This window comes from Pyrenophora tritici-repentis, chromosome 2 (genome assembly GCF_003171515.1).
Source record: "Pyrenophora tritici-repentis strain M4 chromosome 2, whole genome shotgun sequence".
Taxonomy (NCBI): domain Eukaryota; kingdom Fungi; phylum Ascomycota; class Dothideomycetes; order Pleosporales; family Pleosporaceae; genus Pyrenophora; species Pyrenophora tritici-repentis.
The window spans coordinates 724998-744579 of NC_089391.1; the positions used below are offsets into that span (position 1 = coordinate 724998).

At 49.3% G+C, this 19582-nt stretch overlaps 5 protein-coding genes across 5 annotated transcripts; 3 read left to right on the forward strand and 2 right to left on the reverse strand.

The window, feature by feature from the left end:
* Positions 1 to 7349: 7349 nt before the first annotated feature.
* On the forward strand, positions 7350 to 7934 carry PtrM4_057470 (uncharacterized protein; the record flags this gene model as incomplete). The annotated part of the gene is made up of 1 exon (XM_066105335.1): positions 7350 to 7934. The coding sequence occupies one exon, from the start codon at positions 7350 to 7352 to the stop codon at positions 7932 to 7934; it is 585 nt and encodes a 194-aa protein (XP_065963962.1).
* Positions 7935 to 8030: 96 nt separating this feature from the next.
* On the forward strand, positions 8031 to 11666 carry PtrM4_057480 (uncharacterized protein; the record flags this gene model as incomplete). Its single annotated transcript, XM_066105336.1, has 1 exon — positions 8031 to 11666. One exon carries the CDS (start codon positions 8031 to 8033, stop codon positions 11664 to 11666), a length of 3636 nt encoding a protein of 1211 aa, XP_065963963.1.
* A 1738-nt stretch (positions 11667 to 13404) lies between these two features.
* PtrM4_057490 (uncharacterized protein) lies at positions 13405 to 13542 on the forward strand (the record flags this gene model as incomplete). The annotated part of the gene is made up of 1 exon (XM_066105337.1): positions 13405 to 13542. One exon carries the CDS (start codon positions 13405 to 13407, stop codon positions 13540 to 13542), a length of 138 nt encoding a protein of 45 aa, XP_065963964.1.
* A 1766-nt stretch (positions 13543 to 15308) lies between these two features.
* On the reverse strand, positions 15309 to 15740 carry PtrM4_057500 (uncharacterized protein; the record flags this gene model as incomplete). The annotated part of the gene is made up of 2 exons (XM_066105338.1): positions 15309 to 15635; positions 15702 to 15740. The coding sequence occupies 2 exons, from the start codon at positions 15738 to 15740 to the stop codon at positions 15309 to 15311; spliced, it is 366 nt and encodes a 121-aa protein (XP_065963965.1).
* Positions 15741 to 17121: 1381 nt separating this feature from the next.
* On the reverse strand, positions 17122 to 18115 carry PtrM4_057510 (uncharacterized protein; the record flags this gene model as incomplete). Its single annotated transcript, XM_066105339.1, has 3 exons — positions 17122 to 17125; positions 17167 to 17602; positions 17650 to 18115. The coding sequence occupies 3 exons, from the start codon at positions 18113 to 18115 to the stop codon at positions 17122 to 17124; spliced, it is 906 nt and encodes a 301-aa protein (XP_065963966.1).
* Between the last annotated feature and the right edge of the window lie 1467 nt (positions 18116 to 19582).

Here is a 19582-nt window from a genome sequence, read left to right on the forward strand (position 1 = left end):
GCCAGCTTAGAGCATGCGTGCGCAACTATGAGCCATCGCGTATGGCACTGCCCTCTGACCAAGGCAATGGTCGTCTCTTCCATTCGCTTGCGACCCCCTGTAACTATATACTTTGCTTCGCGGTCGCAGCGGCCGGCTCTGTCGCGATTACACAACTCTGTCGCGATTACACAACTCGTTGACGACTAGGCATCACTCCGATGATGTGAAGATCGCCATTTGTGTGCCTCAGTCGACGATGATGTGCGCGCAACGACGCCAGATGTGTAACGGTTCGCAGGGACGATAGGTGGAGGTGGTGGCGACGGCAGTATCGTTGATCGGTTGTGGGTTGCGTTTGCGAAGGCGCAATGGGGAGGAAAGTCAGGGTCTACAATCGGGCTTTGCGAAGCCCCGAGCGCGTGGCGGAGACGCTACACTAAGATGGATATTTCCTAACAGAGGAAGACAAGCACGGAGAGTTAGGAAAAAGCTCTTAGACGGAATCAAAAGCTTCCTAATAGGTAGTCTAGGACGACGATTACTGCGGAAGAAGAGGCTGCATGTCGCGTGTTCGATGATAGAGAGGCAACCACCACGTGTTGACACTTGGATGGTTTTAAGGGCGAGATAGCCCGCAGCACAATAGTGCTACTCTGTCTATACCATGACACAGTCATAGACCGCAGGAGCAGGAGTTGTTACAGGATCTATAGATGAGTAACCTTAGCGGAGCATAACATCTGCAAGTTCAACAGTCTCAAGCATCGCTAGAAGCAGCACAGTGAGAAGTAGGTAGAGGCTCAAGGCTAAGTTACGGATAGAAATTAATGCATATCTGTGAGAGCTACATTTAGTGGACCTTACGCTCAACGTGTTAGTACCCTCGCGGTAATTGTAAGCATGGCTGGCAGACGATCACGTCTTGCGACGCATGCGCATCGTTGGTCTCCACCGGAAATTCATTGTCACGTGCGACGAATGAGTAGTTTTCACTAACGTTACGCTGGGAAACGGCCTTCTGTCGGCCCGGACCAGGCGCAGGTTGACAAGAATAGCACATGGCGGGACACCATGCTAGCCCTACGAACGTCGTCACTCTTGTTGTCATCGTTATCATTTTCATTAGATACCGCGCCGCGTTGCTGCAGTGCGCACTGAACTTCGTATCCAGGGTAAGTTCTCCAGCCTTGATTATGCTTATGTCTTGCGTCCGGCCCGCTTGTAGAGTGTAGAAGGTCTGATCTGAGCGCACGGTTATCCAATGCCAGTAAGCATAAGCCGCTTGCTAGCACCCGTCAGCTTTCACCTTGAGCAAATCAGTCGAAAATCGAAGCAAAAAGAACACAAAAACAACAACAATACTGTAGCTCAAAGGCCGATGGGAGGCTCTGTTCGAGATGCAAACAGAAGCAGGGGGCGGCCGACTGCGTCGCCCAAACAGCTTTCTCAAGCGAGGGGCGAGGGGCAATGACGCTTGCAGCGGCTGCTGTCATCCGTGTGAAGTCGCACCCATAACGCACGGTACATTTGCAACGGCTGTGAGAGGAGACGTCGGCGGGGGTTAGTGGTCGCGGATCGGAGCTTGCAAACAGCGTCATACAATAGCCTGAGAGATGCCCGTTGGGGATCGGTAAGCGCAAGACCTGCATGGCGTTCTCACGCTGCAGGTACTGGCAGCTGCGTTCGAGCCGTGCGCGTAGCGTGTTTTCTGAGACGGCAATGTGAGCTGCGCGATTGGCAGGCCCGCTGACCCGAGCAGGCCGCGCTAATTCGTTCCACACGCGAAGCGCAACCAGACGGATCATATTTGCAACCACTCGACGCGAAACATCCTCTTCCACATTACATGGCCACATATTGGTGTTGTGATCCATAACTAGATTAGCCATGTTTGTAGTCGTATAACGTGCGCGCGCATTGAACTCGCGACGCAGCTAAAGCAATCTTTCATCACATATCCACAGGAACGCAAATAGCACCATCTTCCTAGTACACCAATTCTGGGCGTTCGACTGCTAGACATATATCAGAATGGCCAAAAAGCGGAATAAGACTCCCGCTTTAGGTCACAGAAACGAGTCAAAACTGTCGCTGCTCTGAGAGCCCCGATGCAGTCGCAAGACTTCTCAAGCCTTCTCCAATTAGAACCACTGTACTTCGAGCTACTCTTAGACGGTCTACCAAGTACTAGCGATCAGACCATTGCTCAAGACTATGAAGCTAGTTACGGCATTATTAAACTAATCACAGAGGACAAATGTGTATTAATGAGACGGACGACGAGCATAGGTGACGACAAACTTTTTGATTGGCCCACTACTACGGCGAGTATATCTGTAATAGGAAGTCGTCTCAAAGCGCCTGACCTGAGAGTGAAGTGAGGATCCCGGTAGATAACGTTTTGAAGAGGCTTGCGGGAGATGTGTGGGATAGCCTAGCGGAGAGTAAGGGGAAGATCTATAAAACCAAGATGAATTAGGGAAGCTAGCGACGTACAGAGGATATTTGTACACAGATCAAAAGATGCATTTACAGCTACAGTTATTAGCGATTGAGGCTTCAGCCCTACGCGCAGCCGCGCAACGGTTTTAAGCTGCACCGCCTTCCGTATATGGCTTAGCGTTAGACGTCCGCTGTAGAGCAGTCGATGTGACTGGTCAAATGTGCATCTAATAATGACTGCATTTTTAGGATACTACCTGCAAGGGTGAAGCCGCAATCGCTAATTACTGTATAATCGTTGTATCTAATGTAAATATTTCGCGTCTCTTGTATACTAAGTTATACTTTACAGGAGTCTTAGTGTCTTGTGGAGGCTATTGCATCTTATATCGTTACTCTAATGACCTAAAAGGCGGGATAGTGTATCGATCTCAGCTGTGCAGTAGGTGACTCTAGATGAAAGCTATTTAGGTGATAAAACACATAGAACGTCAGCAGTTATACGTAAGAGTATGGTCTAGAGTAGTCAGCTGGCTACAAGTGAACTGCAGTCAGCTGTGGGGGTGTTCAGATACATGATATTAATGATTAACAAAACATCGACGAGAATGAAGTGTGTAATCTAGTACATCGGTAAACTTAAGAGAGGGGTAGCTACTATTAAGAAGCACTATAGTTGTCTACTAAGAATTGAAGTTAAAGGCAGCTAGCTGAGCATCCACCCATTCGTCCTCCAACATAACGGACGCTTGCAAAACATCGTCTTCTTCATCACCGCAGTTTAGCGCACGAATTACAGACATGCAATCGGAATTCATAGCGCTTCTACGCCATGAGCTGAAGCCAATACTAGACGTGCTAGAAAGATATAAAAAGTAATGCCCCTACGGTCACTAGTGACATGAGCTAAGAAAAGACAGACAAAATGAAGCTCTTGAGAAACAGCGCGATGCGTTGCTTGCCATTTTGTACAATACATATACGCCGCCGCATTGTACACCACCTAAAGCCACGAAGTACCCGTTTCTGAAGCACGCTGCCTCAGAGGAAGAGCAAGACTGCCTACGTTCGCGCCCACTTAAAAGGAGATTTGAAGGCTCTCCACCGAGCCCAGAAAATCATGTGTCTATGCTGTCACCAGCCAGAGTAGAGACCCGAGATCCGTTGACCACAGAGGATGAGCTGCCAGACTACGAAGACCCTGAGTCACCTTGGTTGGGTCAACACGTAGGATCGAAGTAGATCCCACTCACTATCCCGTAGCTTCGGGTTCCCCTCAATCGGGTACACTGGATAGACCTCTTTGGACGCATCAAATGCACGAGCCGGACTAGGGTCAAACGCGCAGCTGCATAATCATCTCCATAACTGTAAACAAGTGCATATTGAATGAACCTAGTTGTAAGAGAGCAATAGCTGAGGTTACGTAGTAATTTGAAGGTCGTCATTCTTTTTCAAAGCACGCAGCTGGCTTAGTAGAGAGAATTGAGCATGTCCCTGGCTCCGCCATGGATTATCAAAGCCCTGAACATAGTGGCAATATATGTGACGCTTCATGGGGTAAGGACATCCCAGGTGCCATGTGGTGATGAGATGGTTCCTCCTCTTCTTGAGAAGCACCTTCTACACTTATCCGTGTCATAGATACGTCATGTAAACAGACTATTGTGATGGCCATATAAAAGGCTATCACCACAGCAGTACACACAGAATATAGACATCGAAAAATGCATAGCAACTTTCTGTCACTGCTTGCACTGTAACAATATATGGCTTCTGTTTATGCTATATTATTAAAGATGTACTGTGGCAGCTGTATTTGGATACTACGCACTTGCGAGAGTCACAACCTGGTACTGCACAAGCGCACTAGCAACGCGAAAGTTACTACTCCTTCCGCATCTGTAGATACAGTCATTAGCGATTGCGGCTTCAGCCCTACACGTAGATGCGCAACGGTTTTGCACAGTCCCGCCTTCTGTACATAGCTTAGCGCTAGATGTCCGCTGCAGAATAATCTATGTGATTGGCCATTCTCACTCTAATGATGACTGCACTTTTAGAATAGCTGCCTATAGGGGTGAAACCGCAATCGCTAATGACTGTATGTACACTCTCATGCACTTGCAGCTTCCTGTTTCTGTAAGCAGGCGACTTTTGGTTCCATGCTAAGTCTTTCTCGATTAGTCGTGACCTTACCTAAATAGTGCTAGCTTTCGTTAGTATTGTTATGAGTCAATCTTCTGCTCGATACTCGGCCCAATCAAATTGAGATATCTACAGAGTCTAAGCTTTTCCAGAGCAAGTGTATACTGGACGAATCGATGCCCCGTGCGGGATGACGACTGAGCCGCGTGCGCAAACCGGAAACTGCAAGTGTATGAGAGTGTATCGTCGATGCAGTAGAAATTCTGCAATGTAAGACATAAGCATGCGCATCGCGCGGGCGACCGATGATGTGATCTTACCTGCTAACATAAGCCTATTGGTGATCCTGCCAAATACATAGAGAGACGTCGATCTATTAGGGTTAGGGAGGCTGATGCCATGGAAGGGAACCAGCTCTAGAACATTGACACACCCACTATAGGTCGAAAATCTTGCAAAGAAGAGATAGAGAGACTCCGAAGCGAAAAATGACCCGTTAACGTCACCCACTGCGTACAGTTATTAGCGATTGAGGCTTCACCTATACGCGTAGCCGCGCAACGGTTTTCAGCAGCCTCGCCTTCTGTACATGGCTTAGCGTTAGACGTCTACTACAGAGCAGTCGATGTGACTAGTCAAACGTAGGGCTAATAATAACTGCACTTTTAAAAAACTACCTGCAAGTGTGAAGCCGCAACCGCTAACCACTGTAGCGAGACACACGGTGTGACGAGACACCCTGCAGATCGGACCTTCGGACTCACGTCACTACATACGTATAGAGTCTTGTCTAACATATGTTAGTTCTCTAATAGTACGCTGTAAGCATATAGGCCTCTAGTTCTAGATAGATCTAGTACTGCTTATACTACACAAGGTGTCGGACCATAAGTATCGACAATATCTTAGCTACGCGGTTAGGCGCACTAATCTCAGTCACGCGAACGAGCGCACTGATCGCAGCGTCCGAGCAGCGCTCAGACCAGAACCCCTGAGCCCTCCTTTCTATAGTTCTCCTCCTTTGTACATCAATCAATCAGAACAATCACCACACAGAATGCATTCCTAGTTATCGTTATTTCCCTTTACGCACTTAGTGCAAAGCCAACCAACACAAGGTAAAAGATGCTGTATTTAACTAGCAAAATGTCGGCCATAGGGCTTATCCCTTGGCTCCTCCTTAGGCAACCAGGCAGCCACCCATTCACCCGCTAGTACCTTTACGGCCTAGCTCCTTCACTCCCTCTTCCCACTGCGCATATAGACCTCTTTCCAATAGCTCTAATACGACATGATTCTCCCCAACCTTGACGCTTGACACAAAACTCTTAAAATAGACATTCCTTGCCCTACACAAACCTGCTACACTAAGTCGTATAAAATCTAGCATCTAAACTTCCCTTGCAGCTCTTTAAGGTCGTAAGAGACGTGTAATATCGTAATTTGATAGAGGGTAATTATAGAACGGTTGAAACTTGTATTAGCAAAATAACCAGCGGCATTATTAACACAGAATATTTGGTTATTGTTGAGAATATCTGAGTTCAGTCCAGGGTAGAAGGTGCTTGGGAGTCACATGATATGCTGGTGTGGCAGGCACTGCCCGGTGGGCAATAGTGATGGAGGTGGAGAAAAACGTGTGTGAACTTGTTGTATTGGAGCTACGGGAGGAGGGAGAATACCTATGGTGCGCGCACGGAGCAGCTGACTAATCAGTACCTGGCCAATCAGAGCACGGGAAGCCTGATTCACCGTGAATACTAGTGAAGGCTCTCACCGCGTCTCGACACTTTATCTAGCGTATGTTTGGGCTCGAACGGATCCTAGAACACGTATCTGTAACGGGTTAAGCCCTAGGTCACATGACTAGGCCGCTAGCCTAGTCGCTTCCTTCCTTCTATCTGTCAGATTGAGGCGAGGTTTTGCTCCATGATCGAGCCGATGGTGGTTGGGGAAGGACATGAGACCCCCAAACCAGGGCTAGCGCCGGGACTTAGCACTGCCAAGCCCGAGGCGAGGCCACCTCCCACAGACAGAGCCGTAGACAGACACAGAGAATACACACTTGATCCCATCCATAAAAATCTGACAATTAAGAGTCTCACTGCCTGTACCGAGTACAGAAGAGTCAATCAAAGTTACTTTATACTACAAATACCGTCAATACGACGATCCCCACGCTACAACACGTAAGCGCCGAACCGAAGAGTCATCAAAACTCATCGACAAGATGTCTGTACTATCAAACAGAGATCCAACAGTGATCCTAACGGATTATACCAATTGGGCTAAATGGTACCAACAACTACAAGCGGAATGCGCCGCATACCAAGTGTGGGAAAAGCTATCAGCCATCAACTGCAGCGACGAATCTGCACGTTACCCAATATCGCCAAGCGATCGGCGACGATAGCGCCGAAGCGCCAGCCTACGTACCGGTACGACCCTCGGACCTCGCGACGAACGCGAAGACGTCCTATAAAGAAGATATCGATTATTACCGAATACAACTAGAAGAGTTTAAAATACTTAACCAGAGATATCAACAAGAGCGGACCGGACTTGGAAAGCTCACCGAGCACATAAGGAAGACTGTGTCACAACACCTCTTCTACAACTGCTGCAAGGCAGGTCTTTCCCATCGGCAGTGGATTGAAAACTTAGCCGCAAATGTTGGGATTGACACGAAGGAGGAACTCAAACGTGCGAGAGAACGTTACCTCGCGGCCCAAAAACCGATGAGGTTGTTAGCACAGTGGGAGACCTGGCTAACTGAGATGGACCATGCAATCACGGAAGGCAAGGCCCTTGGCATACCTGAATGCCAAGACGAAGAGTTTATCAAGGAGGATTTCGTCAAAGCAGTTCTCAAACCATCACCAGAATGGACTACCGCGTTCATGGCCGGTGGAAATAAAGACCCACGTGTCACTGTACGGATGATGATTAAACAGTTCCGAGAGTACGCCTCACTGTTGCATCCGATCAAACACAAGGTCCCGAAGGCCGCCTTTGTAGCAAGTGGACCTCAACTGAACGGCGAAGACGCAGATGACGCCGCCGAGAAGGCCCCAGGAAAGCGAGGTCGCGGCAAAAGCCGAAAGACTCCCGGACCGGGCAAGGATAGGAAACAATGCAAGGTATGCGACCAACAGCACGAACTAAAGGATTGTTGGTACGCGTTTCCGCACAACGCCCCTGTTTGGTGGAAGCCACGTGAAACACTGAAGACGATGGCTCAGCACCGAATTGATAGCGACACTGATCTCGAACAAGAGATAAGGGGAGCCAAGAGAGCTAAATTAGGGACACCCCAGATTAAGAAGTCACAGAGCACTCCGGTAGAGGATACTGTCGAGTGACCAGAAGGCCGGAACATAGGCCAGATCAACCTTATAATCTGTGCCTCATCATTTATGGCAAAGGAATCTAAGTACCCACTTCAACGCTCTTACATAATGGACTCCGGAACCACTATACACGTCGGCAACGACCTCGGACGATTCACGAATATTCGACCGCCTATGACAGGAGACTTCCTCTGGGCAGGCAATACAAGGGTGTGGATTAAGGCATACGGTTCAGTTACTCTGAGAGTAGATAGCGCAGACGGTCACCGTCTCCTCTACCTCGAGAACGTCGCCTACTGCCCTGACCTACACTGCAGTCTTGTCTCCTTCCGGATACTCCGCCGGCAAGGTCTTTGGTGGGACACCAAATCCGACCCAACAATCCTCCGACGGTCCGACGATAGCGAACTGGCAGTACTACACGAGAAGTACGGACAATGGATACTGGAACTCAATGACGCTGAGGCGCGAGCAGCGTTTTCAACGCAGCAGCCAACGCGCAGGACAGCCGTACGAAAACGAGCTGAGGCTATAGTCTGGCACAAGAGACTTGGCCACCCTGGATCCGACGCCCTAGAACACCTAGTGAACCAATCTGAGGGGGTGAAGATCGTCGGGGTCCCCACAGTGAAATGCGATGCCTGTGGGATATCAAAGTCGAAGCGAATGATACGACGGACGCCCCGGACTATTTTAGAAGGTCCGGGAGAGCGAGTTGCGATCGACTTTCACGACTACGAAGCAGAAAGTACGACCAAGGAGAAGAGTCAGATGCTTATTAACTGCCGCGTTACGGGATACATATGGGATTTCTATCTTAGTGACAACCGAACGGCAAGAGTCATCCTTAAAAGCCTTAAGATGTTAGTCACCTTTATGATGAATCAATTTGGTATAACGGTAAAGGTTATTGAGACGGACAACGAGATATTTTCCGTGAAGCCAGAGGTCGCCAGATGGTGCAGAACAAGAGGTATAGTACTCGAGCCTTCCGCCCCCGATACGCAAGCGCAAAACGGAGGAGCCGAACGCTCAGGGGGTGTGGTAAAAGAAAAGGGTCGAGCAATGCGACTCGATGCACATCTGCCGTGGGACCAATGGCCGGAAATCGCCCGGACCGCCGTCTACCTACACAACAGGACGCCGAAATATCAGAACCGCTGGAGATCTCCATACGAGATGTTCTTCACGGCAATCGCTTTCCAGAATGGAGTTGTTACATCACCACGCAAGCCCAACCTGTCGCATTTACGAGCGTACGGCTGTAAGGCATTTGCGATGACGGATGACACGAAGCGAGGAAAAGGACGTCTACAGAGATTTGACCCGAAAGCCTGGATAGGGTACTTAGTTGGTTACCGTTCGACGAACATATTCCGAATTTGGGTACCATCTATAGGCAAGGTCATTAGCACTCGCGACGTTGTATTCGACGAGGAAGTCGTATATAGTGGAGAGCATAAAGAGGTTATGGACAATCTTATGCATAGCACTACAGAGGAGATAGCAGCATGGATTCGAACTATTGAACTGCCCCCTGGACCAAATCCCACACGGGAAGAACTTGGAACTTTCTACGAAGATGAGACCATTGCTAGAGCGCCGGAAAATGGGCGGCTCGAGTATGATGAGGCGGGAAGGAAGGTAGTACCTTATCCGACGCCACCACATACGCCCCCACCGGCAGCACTGCTTGCTCAAATGCTAACTAATGTGGAACACCCCTTCAGGGACGATGATACCGGAGGCTACGGCCTACAATCCGAAGAGACTGCCTACGGGAAACAAGGTCTTGACACTAGCTACGGCGAACATGGTGTACAGACTGGCGCACAGCGCGAACATGGTCTATCCGCAGGCGTTCCACGCGAACAATGCGATGCCGGAGGCTACGGCCTACAATCCGAAGAGACTGCCTACGGGAAACAAGGTCTTGACACTAGCTACGGCAAACAAGGTCTCGCGAGTGGTATCCTCCATCCGGAACACAGGATGTTGAAGGAGCCATGGGCAGCCGCCTTTATGGCAGGCACCAAGGCAGGAAACGTTCAAAACTTGGCAGGAGAGCGACTGGACAAGGCAAAGCTTGAGCGTATGATGCGAAACGGCAAGAAGCCTCATCGCAGCCAGCTGCCACCGCCTCCCCAAGCGAACGGCCTGCGAGAGGATCACGAGTTGTTCTATTTTTTCAAAGAGGCTGAGATTACACATCTCCATAGCCACAAGGAAACCAGATCCTGGTCAGAGGTCCCGGCGAAGACGGCTCGGAAGACCGACCAGCAGGTACTGGACTCAATGTGGGTATACACCTACAAATTTGACAAGCACCATCGATTCCAGAAGTGTAAGGCGCGATTGGTAGTGCGTGGAGACCAGCAACGAAATGTCACCGCACAAGAAACCTACGCTGCTACACTGGCCGGAAGATCGTTTCGGATGCTAGTGTCGATTGCGGCCCGGTTTGACCTAGAGCTGAAGCAATACGACGTATCGAACGCCTTCGTCAACGCAGATATTGATCGAACAGTGTACATGCGGATGCCCCCAGGATACAGGAAGCAGGGAACAATACTGCAACTAAACAAAGCGCTGTACGGCCTACGGATCTCGCCATTGCTCTGGCAAAGACACTTCACTGCCTTCCTTCTAGAAATCGGGTTCTCGCCAGTTCCCCACGAACCTTGCTGCATGATCCGAGACGGAGTGTTCATCTTCTTTTATGTTGATGACATTATCCTTGCCTCTTCGAAACGGCACGCGGAAGTAGCTCGGAAAGTGGAAGAGGAACTGAAACAGCGATACAACCTGACCGGAGGAAAGGATTTGCAGTGGTTTTTAGGAGTAGAAGTTATACGGGACCGAGAGAAGCGAAAGATCTGGCTGTCACAGAAAGCTTATGTTGAGAAGATTGCACGGCTGGCAACGAACAAGGACCAACGACACAACACACCAATGGCTAGAGTCGAACTAGTTGCACGTGAGGGTTTGGCGACTCCTGGAGAGATTAACTTGTATCAACGCAAGATTGGATCGTTACTCTTCGCCGCCGTCAACACCCGACCCGATGTCGCATTCCCAGTATCACGACTCGCCCGGTTCCTCACAAACCCTGGTCCACTACATCAAGAAGCCGCTGACCGAGTGCTGTTGTACCTGGAGTCAACCAAGCTTCTATCCTTATCATTCGGAGGAGACGACCAATTGGTAGTAGCTAGCGATGCATCCTTTGCGGACAACACCGCGGATCGCAAGAGCTCCCAAGGGTACGTTATCAAGCTATTTGGAGGACTGATCGCATGGAGGGCGAACAAACAAGATACCATCACGACATCTACGACCGAAGCAGAACTCCTCGCGCTATCGCAAGTGGCTAAGGAGTCCATGTTTGTGCGGATGCTGCTAGAGGAGCTTCGGGTAGAGTTGACGGAGAAGACAATTACGATACAGTGCGATAATACGCAGACGATCCGGCTGATCAACGAGGAGATCTCTCAGCTGACGACGAAACTCCGTCACGTGGACATCCACAATCACTGGCTGAGGCAAGAGGCAAAGCGAAAGTCTATCAGAGTCGTGTATGTACCGTCTGGCGAAATGCTCGCCGATGGTTTCACGAAGACCCTGCCTGCCAACAACTGGCCCCAGTTCTTGACGCAGGTCGGACTGGTTGAAGTGAAGGAACGAGACGTAGAGGAAGCAGATCCAGAGGAAATTCTGGAGAAGATGGAAAGTCTTGTTATATAGTCCGGTATGAATGTCGCAAAGACCACTCCACCTCAGGCTGCCGAGGAGCGCCGAGCTGAGGGGGTGTGTCAGATTGAGGCGAGGTTTTGCTCCATGATCGAGCCGATGGTGGTTGGGGAAGGACATGAGACCCCCAAACCAGGGCTAGCGCCGGGACTTAGCACTGCCAAGCCCGAGGCGAGGCCACCTCCCACAGACAGAGCCGTAGACAGACACAGAGAATACACACTTGATCCCATCCATAAAAATCTGACACTATCACTCCTTCCGCCACAGCATGTAGGCCGTGCTTCAACCCAAACAAAGGCAGGATAGCCACCCACTTTCCTCTTCCTCTCTTCATCTCAACTGTAAATAGCATCTAGACTAGGTAGCTAGAATACAGTTCCTACAGACCGTTCATAGCTTGCAGGTGCTAGTTCTGCTGGTCACAGACGCCACTTCGTAGAGGAACCATAAATCATGAAAATGTAATTATGTAACGGTTTGGGCCTTGCCAAGACCAAATTAGGTAAGAGTTGGGTACGGCTATCGCTACCACACTTTTTCATCACACACACCTATATAGCTGCAGTTCCTCCATAGCTACACAATGCAACGCAGTCCTCCTCCTCTCCTCACACCGTTACATTAAGCCAGGCTAATCCTATGTCATTGTTCGTCCATCCAGAGCTTGAAGAAGCCACATGAATAGTGTGTTTTTCGGCCTTGATTCCGCCACCCAGTGGCTCTGGATAGTGGAGTTTTTCGACGCAAAGATGAGACCAGGGGGAAGAGCAGTACCGTCCGCGCAAATTGCTGCCAACAGGCTCACCCATTCACGCGAGCCATCTTGACGAGCCTGCCTAACCTCCTTCTTCTCGTACTGACGCCTGGAGAAGATGCGCTTTGATCTACCTAGCACCCTAATAGCAAAGCCCTTCTTATCTATATTATATGTGTGCTTAGGCTCAAGACTGTACTGAGTGATTTTCTGCTGCAGGAGCTCAAATTACGATTTGTACTTATACTCTGATTCAGCGTTGTGGCGATTGGAGTCCATGCCCGTTGTCCAGTGAGATGTGAGTTGATCGTGATGACGGTGGAGGAAGCGCGTAACCCAGCTCTCAGAAACGCGTCCCTGCGCAACTGTAGATGCAAAATTCTGCACCATACTCCTTGTAGATAGCAGATGACGCGCGATAAGTTTTTCTATATATTTGGCTAGGCCATCTTCTTGCTGGTCGTTGAATTTGCGGTTGCTGAAAACATCGACGTGTCGGGTGACCTGCACGCCTCGGTGCGCGCGTGACAACCTTGTGCGCGACACACCATGTTTTTCTGCAATATGAGTATATAAAAGCTACTCTCCTGGCTTCATTGCAGCTACCTCTGCAAGCATATCACTTAATCCTGGCATGGTGTTGAGTTGTTACGTGTTGAAATATGGTGCAAATGTTGCGCGCTGGGCGTTCGGTGATTCCGCGCGTTCGGTACACGGACACAGTTCCCAGTGATACCCGTTACTATAGAATTTATTTGCTAAGCCTCTTCAGCCTCGTTTTCGTGTTCACATGGCCCGTTTCGACACGTGCCGCCTCGCCGCCCCGCCTCATCGCCCTGCCTCATCGCCCTGCCTCATCGCCCTGCCTCATCGCCCTGCCTCATCGCCCTGCCTCATCGCCCTGCTGCGAAGTCCTGACTTCACACTCTGCCTGTCCGCCTCAAATCCACTTCAAGCCCGATTTCCACTAGCCCCATGCCTACCATCAGCAAAAAAGCTTCGGCGTCTGATCAGTGGGTTGGAGAATATGCGGAACTGTGGAGGAAACAGATTGCGGCGCAGCCTAAGAAGACATCATCAGAGGATATGAAGCAAGATGGGTATCAAGAGTAACGTATATATCCTTTTGACCTAATTTATAGTTTGAGTGGAAGTTGAGATAGGAACAGGAACTCTGCTGGAGGATTTAATGGGAACATCTTCCAGAGAGATTGCGCCACAGTATAAGAAGAGTACAGCAACTACTAGCAAGGTTCTCTAGGTTTATGATCGAAGCTGCAAATCGTTTCCTAGCTTTGGTATTCGCTATGGCGTTCGTCGCCTATTATTTTTATAACTGTACTTAACGAATTGTTTGAGGCCTCTTGAGACTGCGTTGACAAATTAGTCGAACTTGAATGCAAATGTAAAAATCAAGTTACAGCAAGAGCTGAATCTTTGGCGTCAGCCCAGTAACTCTTGTGGAGAAACTTGAATGGAAAAAACCTCACGGCTAAGACTGACAGCGCGCAGAAGAAAGACTATTTACTAGCTTAGTTTAGTAAACAAACAGAATTGAAGTGATTTCATACCAACACCATATTTCCATATATCTGTTCGAAGAAAATGGAGATAAATGCAAGAACGAAGAGAGCAATGCCTCCAGCACTCAGAGGCAAAAACAATAACCAAACGTAAAGTATTGCATGATTTGTACGAAGCTTTGTCGTAGTAGGGGCCGAGTTCGTACGGATGCTGTTAGACACCTTCTTCAGTGTTTCGAAATATAACAGCAATGCTGATCCCACAGATATGGAGGAGGCCAGGAATAGAGCTGTAGCGTTCGAATAAGTCCCCCATTTCCTGTTGTTGATATGACCCCTAAGGACTAGAACTGGAACCAAAAATGAGAGGACTAGATTCACTAAGCTGCAAATCCACGTTCCATAAATCAAAGCGGGATTGTCAAGACGTAGCGTTCGCAGAGTGCCCTCCGTCTGCCAGACGTTAGCTACATAGCATGGGTAGGCTTACAAAGGAAAAAACTTACCTCTACGGCTACGAGAGTGACACTTGCACCTTGCACAAGAGCTACAAACAGGCTTTGATTTTCTGCTTCCGTGGACAGGAAACTAGCTGCGACTGTCATGGAAAAGACAAACTAGCCGCTTGTGCAAATACCAACACGATTACTCTACAAACATCTGCTATGCACGCGAAAGCGTTCTGCTATACGTAAAACACTGTTAGCAAGTACTGTTGCTCTATGTCTATTGTCCTACATTTAGTCTTACTCTAGTTGCACAGCGCACGCTCGACTGCGCTGTATAGAGACTAGGCGTGGCTCTAGTGGTTAGTTCGACAATCGATGTGCACATTGAAGAAGAAGAGGACATTAAGACGCAGTCTGGGATATAATTATACGCAGATGATTCGTAATGTTTCTTTCCCTCTGTTGCTACTGCTTCTGACATCCTAACACATAGATAAACTCAAAACCTTGCAACATGCTTCTAGGTCTCTAACAGTCTATGGTGTTAGTAGCACTAGAATGTGAGTAGAATTATGTCGTATTAGTGCTACGGAGTGTGGGAAGTCTATAATACATGAAGCTACGCGTTAAGCCTCTATAGGCTTAGTGCGTGTGTGATCTAAGAACAGATGGTCGCGCCTCGGGCAGAACCCCAGGTGGCCTCCGGCCAACATATAGTAGCTGCGACTGTGATCGCATGCAATGCCCTCTTGTGCCGCGGACGCAGAGAACACAGAGAAGAAACCAAATAAGCAAAACAACCATAACCCATAGCCGACTGTAGCTGTATACAAGTTCGTGCGTCCGCCGCAAACGCTGGCCTTCATCATTGACTCGTGGGCCTCCGTCGACCCTCCTGCAGCCTATGCTAGCAGGACGTCCGTCTCTCGCCGCTTCTGCGTTTTCTGTGCTGCCTGGATCTTCTGGACTTCGCTCTCTCGGATTGGAGCTCCGCCTGCAGCCGGAACACTTGTGACTTCGACTGGCGGAGTTGCTCTATGATGTCCCACTTGTTCCTCTGGAGTTCTTCGACGTACTCTGCGTAGGATTTGTTCAGTTGAGATGTCTCTTTCGCTCGTCGCTCGAGCGCTACAGAGTAGGACCAGAGCACGCGTAAGCGGATGCGCAAGGCCCGGGCCGTGGTGGTCAGATTTAACAGGTGGACATCAAGCAGCCGAAACTGGTCGTAGACGTTCTGTTGTTGCGCAGAGCGTTAGTCATGTCTTAGCTTTGTCATCGCTCACGCTCTAGCTAAACTTACCGAAGGCTCATCCCGCCGCGCGAGGGCTCCAGACGCCATCGTTGTTGATATTCCCGCAGGCAGTTGGCAGCAAAGGACAGCTTCACCACAAGCAGCGAAGGGCTACGAGGCAGGAACTATATCACAGTCGGCATGGCTGTTTCGCTGCATCACCTGACGAAAGCTATGCGACGGAGCCACAGGCCACTTGGGGGGATGCGCAAGAACGACTCGGCATCATGCCATGCTGCTTGGGGTAAGCAATTGAGCCTGTGCTTGTACACGACGAACTACTGGGGATCGTAGAGCTATGACCACTGACGTCACGTGCCCCGCTCACGAAGGGGCCACCGCACATCCGAAGCCTAAGTCCCTACTGTATCTTGCGAACTTCTAGGGCTTTACAGTCGCTAGCGAAATCGGCTTCCCCTCAAAGCCGCCGCACATGCAAAGTTGCGTCAGCCCCACCTTCCGCATAAGGTATAGCCTTGACGCCAAGATGCCAGCTCTGTTGTATTTCTAGCACTGGAAGAACCTATCTTAAGAAAGGTAACTTATACCATCTCATTATCTTTCTGATGGCCTACCATTTTGCCATCAATCCCTTTACTACCTACTTCTCGAGTCATTGGCGGGCTAACTGCATCTTATGTCAATGGGAGTCGTGCAAGTTTCAAGCTAATTGCGTGGCTGATATCTATGCACATCTTGCGACTAACCATGATGTACATACTTAGATAACAATACCAACACGAGCCAGATTCTGTGTTAAGTGTAGTTTCTGGCTTCTTAGCAACCTTAAGTGAGATAGGCACTGCACAAAGCACATTAAAAACCCAGACATTATATACGGTCTAATTATATCCGAGGGAATCCTTGCAGCACCAAGGCGGTGTCCATATTGCATAAGGCAGGGCCGTTACGTACATATGGAAAACACTAGTCACTATGTGAAACACATTGACGATCATATTAGTAAAGAGACTGAGAAAAGCGGTGATGAGGGGATAACATGTCCACATAAGACTTTCAGGAAGCAATGTCTTAGTAAAAGGAGATTAGAGATCATCTTGTTATGGTACACGGCGTTCCAGTCCTATAGCTCTTGTTGCGGTTTGTGAGGCAAGGGTATTGCGCATGTCACGTGTGTTGTCCTGGCGCTCCTCCCTCCCCTCCATGAGCACTTTCTCCCCTTACCAGCATCAGAGATACGTCATGTAAATAGATCTTGATTATGGCTACATATAAGGTGGCCATGACAGCACAACAACAAGAGAACACATACAATATACTCTGATTACTGCCTCGCGCGGTTACACTTTAATTGACTGCATACACTGCAACAGCTCTAGACTAAACTAATTGCGTCGCTTCAGGGCAGCAGGTACAATCATCCTGAAAGTCCCGTAGAGATTGCAGTCTTTTTATCCCACCAACGCAGTCATCTGTGTTCCTCTCAGAATTCCAGTGGTATTGGTGAACATACTGATCTCCAAATACAACCTCCCACTTCTTTGTATAATCCCCAAAGCCTAATATGGTAGAGTGAATACGATCGAGGGTCAAGCACTGGAGATAGCATAGTCGGCGCATCTCTGCGAGCGTAATACCCCATTGTACCTTATCCCCAACCCCTTGTTCCATGATTTCGAGATGGCGAAGCGACGCGGACGAAGAGAGTAGTTTGGGGAGCGTGGACGTTGTTTTGAAACCGTTGAGACTGAGATATTGCAGGCGTAAGGCCTGGAGGCCTGATAGGACACAATCGCAGAACTTGACGTGATCGGAAGATGCGACTTCAGCCATATAATATGCGCTGTTGTTGTCGGAGCTGTCCATGTCAATAACGACATGAAGACTAAGACATCGTAGGGTACTTATGCGGTTGCATCCAGCAGCGATGGTATTGCCCGAGACCTGGCCTAACGACAAAGTTAGTAGCGAAGGGTAAAGTAGATGCTAAACTTACAGGCACGCCCCAACTCTATCCCAACGTGAAGGGCGGTCAGGGATTTATATCCGCTTTTGTTGTCAAATATGGAACGAGCCTTGGATACTGGTAGGAACATAGGCCAGAAGTTGTTAGCCCTTTGCAGTGATGTCGCTATCCGGAGGCTTGCTATATCATCTAACTTTGGCGATAATCCAAGCAGCACCTGGGATACCGCTACGGTCCATACGTCCGACATTCGGGCCCTGCCGTTCATCTCATAGCCATCATGATCCCATTTGTCTCCGCTGAGACTGTCAGGCGATAAGATAGTGATCTCGCGGAGGTTCACAAGCTGAGGAGAGATATCTTCGAGTGTTTTTTTCCAATTTGAGTTTGCAACTAGGTCAAACACGTCTTGTGGGCATCCCGAAAATTCCCCATCGCTAGTATAACCGCACAGGCTCTCGCTGTTGAAGGTTAGGCTAGTAATGTGAGTAGCCATTACGCAAAACAGTTCTGATTGAAGCCGGTCGATACTGGTTTGAGCAAAAGTAATCGTTCTTTGACTGCACCACTTCTTCAAAAAATCGTGGCGGGAGTTGCCCTCGATGGCTCTGCAAGTTTGGCGTAGATTGGTGCATAGACTGAACTGATCGGACTTGGATGTAGGTGCTTCGATCACCATAGCCAAAAGTTCTGAAGGGAGTTTAAGCATCCTGCATACGGTATCTGTGAAGGAAGCTATTGCACAAGGCGGTACAGGAACTTATAGATCACAGCGGTGTTCCTAGACAGCCCTCTGTACTGCACGATAGCGGGGGGTAAGACAGACAATGGACTCCCAGAGCGAACGCAACCGAAACAAAGACGTCACGTCGAAGACTAGGCGACAGGTGTGCAATACCGCGTCGAAGAACAGGCGATAAGGTATTTTCTAAGCAATCTTGAGCATCCACTCACGGCTCCATACCAAAACTCACCTATGATGGATGTAGGAGTATCGTCGGTGGATGAAGCTGGCTTTTGGGTACTCCAAGAGTTTCAGTGGGATCCCCTTCTCAATTTTCACTTCTTATAAAGTGCCGCGACGTCTATTAGGGGAGGGTGGAGGTGGAGGCGGGGGAGTATGCGACGGTGTATGCGACGGTGACGGCGACGGTGACGGCGGTAGGGGCGGTGGCGGTGGAGGTAGGAGGTAGTCGGTTGATTATGCTTCTGGCTTGCTAAGAATTATAGGTGCAGCGCGCGCCAGATGTATGGTTGCGTAGAGGAATTGCTTATAAATACTTCTATGTTACATATATGGTAGCCCTAATGTTACCTGCTTTACTGTTGTCCCTCATGCAGCCAAATATTGACATATAGGCCAATATTTGACTTGTTCAAGGGACCCTTGCGGCGCTGCAGATATGAGAATCCTTCACTGAATTTCCTCCCGCTGTCTCTCGATTTGAAACCGAAGTTATGCACGAGCCCACATTCAGCCACCAGACGCCTGGCCTTTCTAAATGATCGGTGTTCGCAAGACACAAAAGGGAAATTACATCATTCTGCTCGTCATACCGCGATTCCGCAAAGTTGCTGCCCTTAGCTTCTGGGGTAGACAAGATTAGCCGAATCGCCTTGTCTAGCTCGCTTTGTGATGTCGCCATGGCTGGTGGCAGATGAAATGGGCGCCGCTCTATAAATCGGGCGCCGGGCCACTATGTGGTGATGTCCGAGTCAAGTGCTGCAGTGTGATTGAAGGGTACGATGTGATTCGGGGATGCCGCAATGTGACTTGAGCCGGCAGTGTCATCTAGGCCCTATGCCTAGGAGGGGTGCCACTTCCGAGCCCTCGTGCTGACCCCTACGATTGGCATTAGGCCGGCACAGGTGCCACTTTTTAGTGGGCGCCGCTCTCTGAGATAGGCGCCGCTGTCTAAGGTAAGTAACCTCTTTCGCTGTGCGTGTTATATGCTGGGAAGTT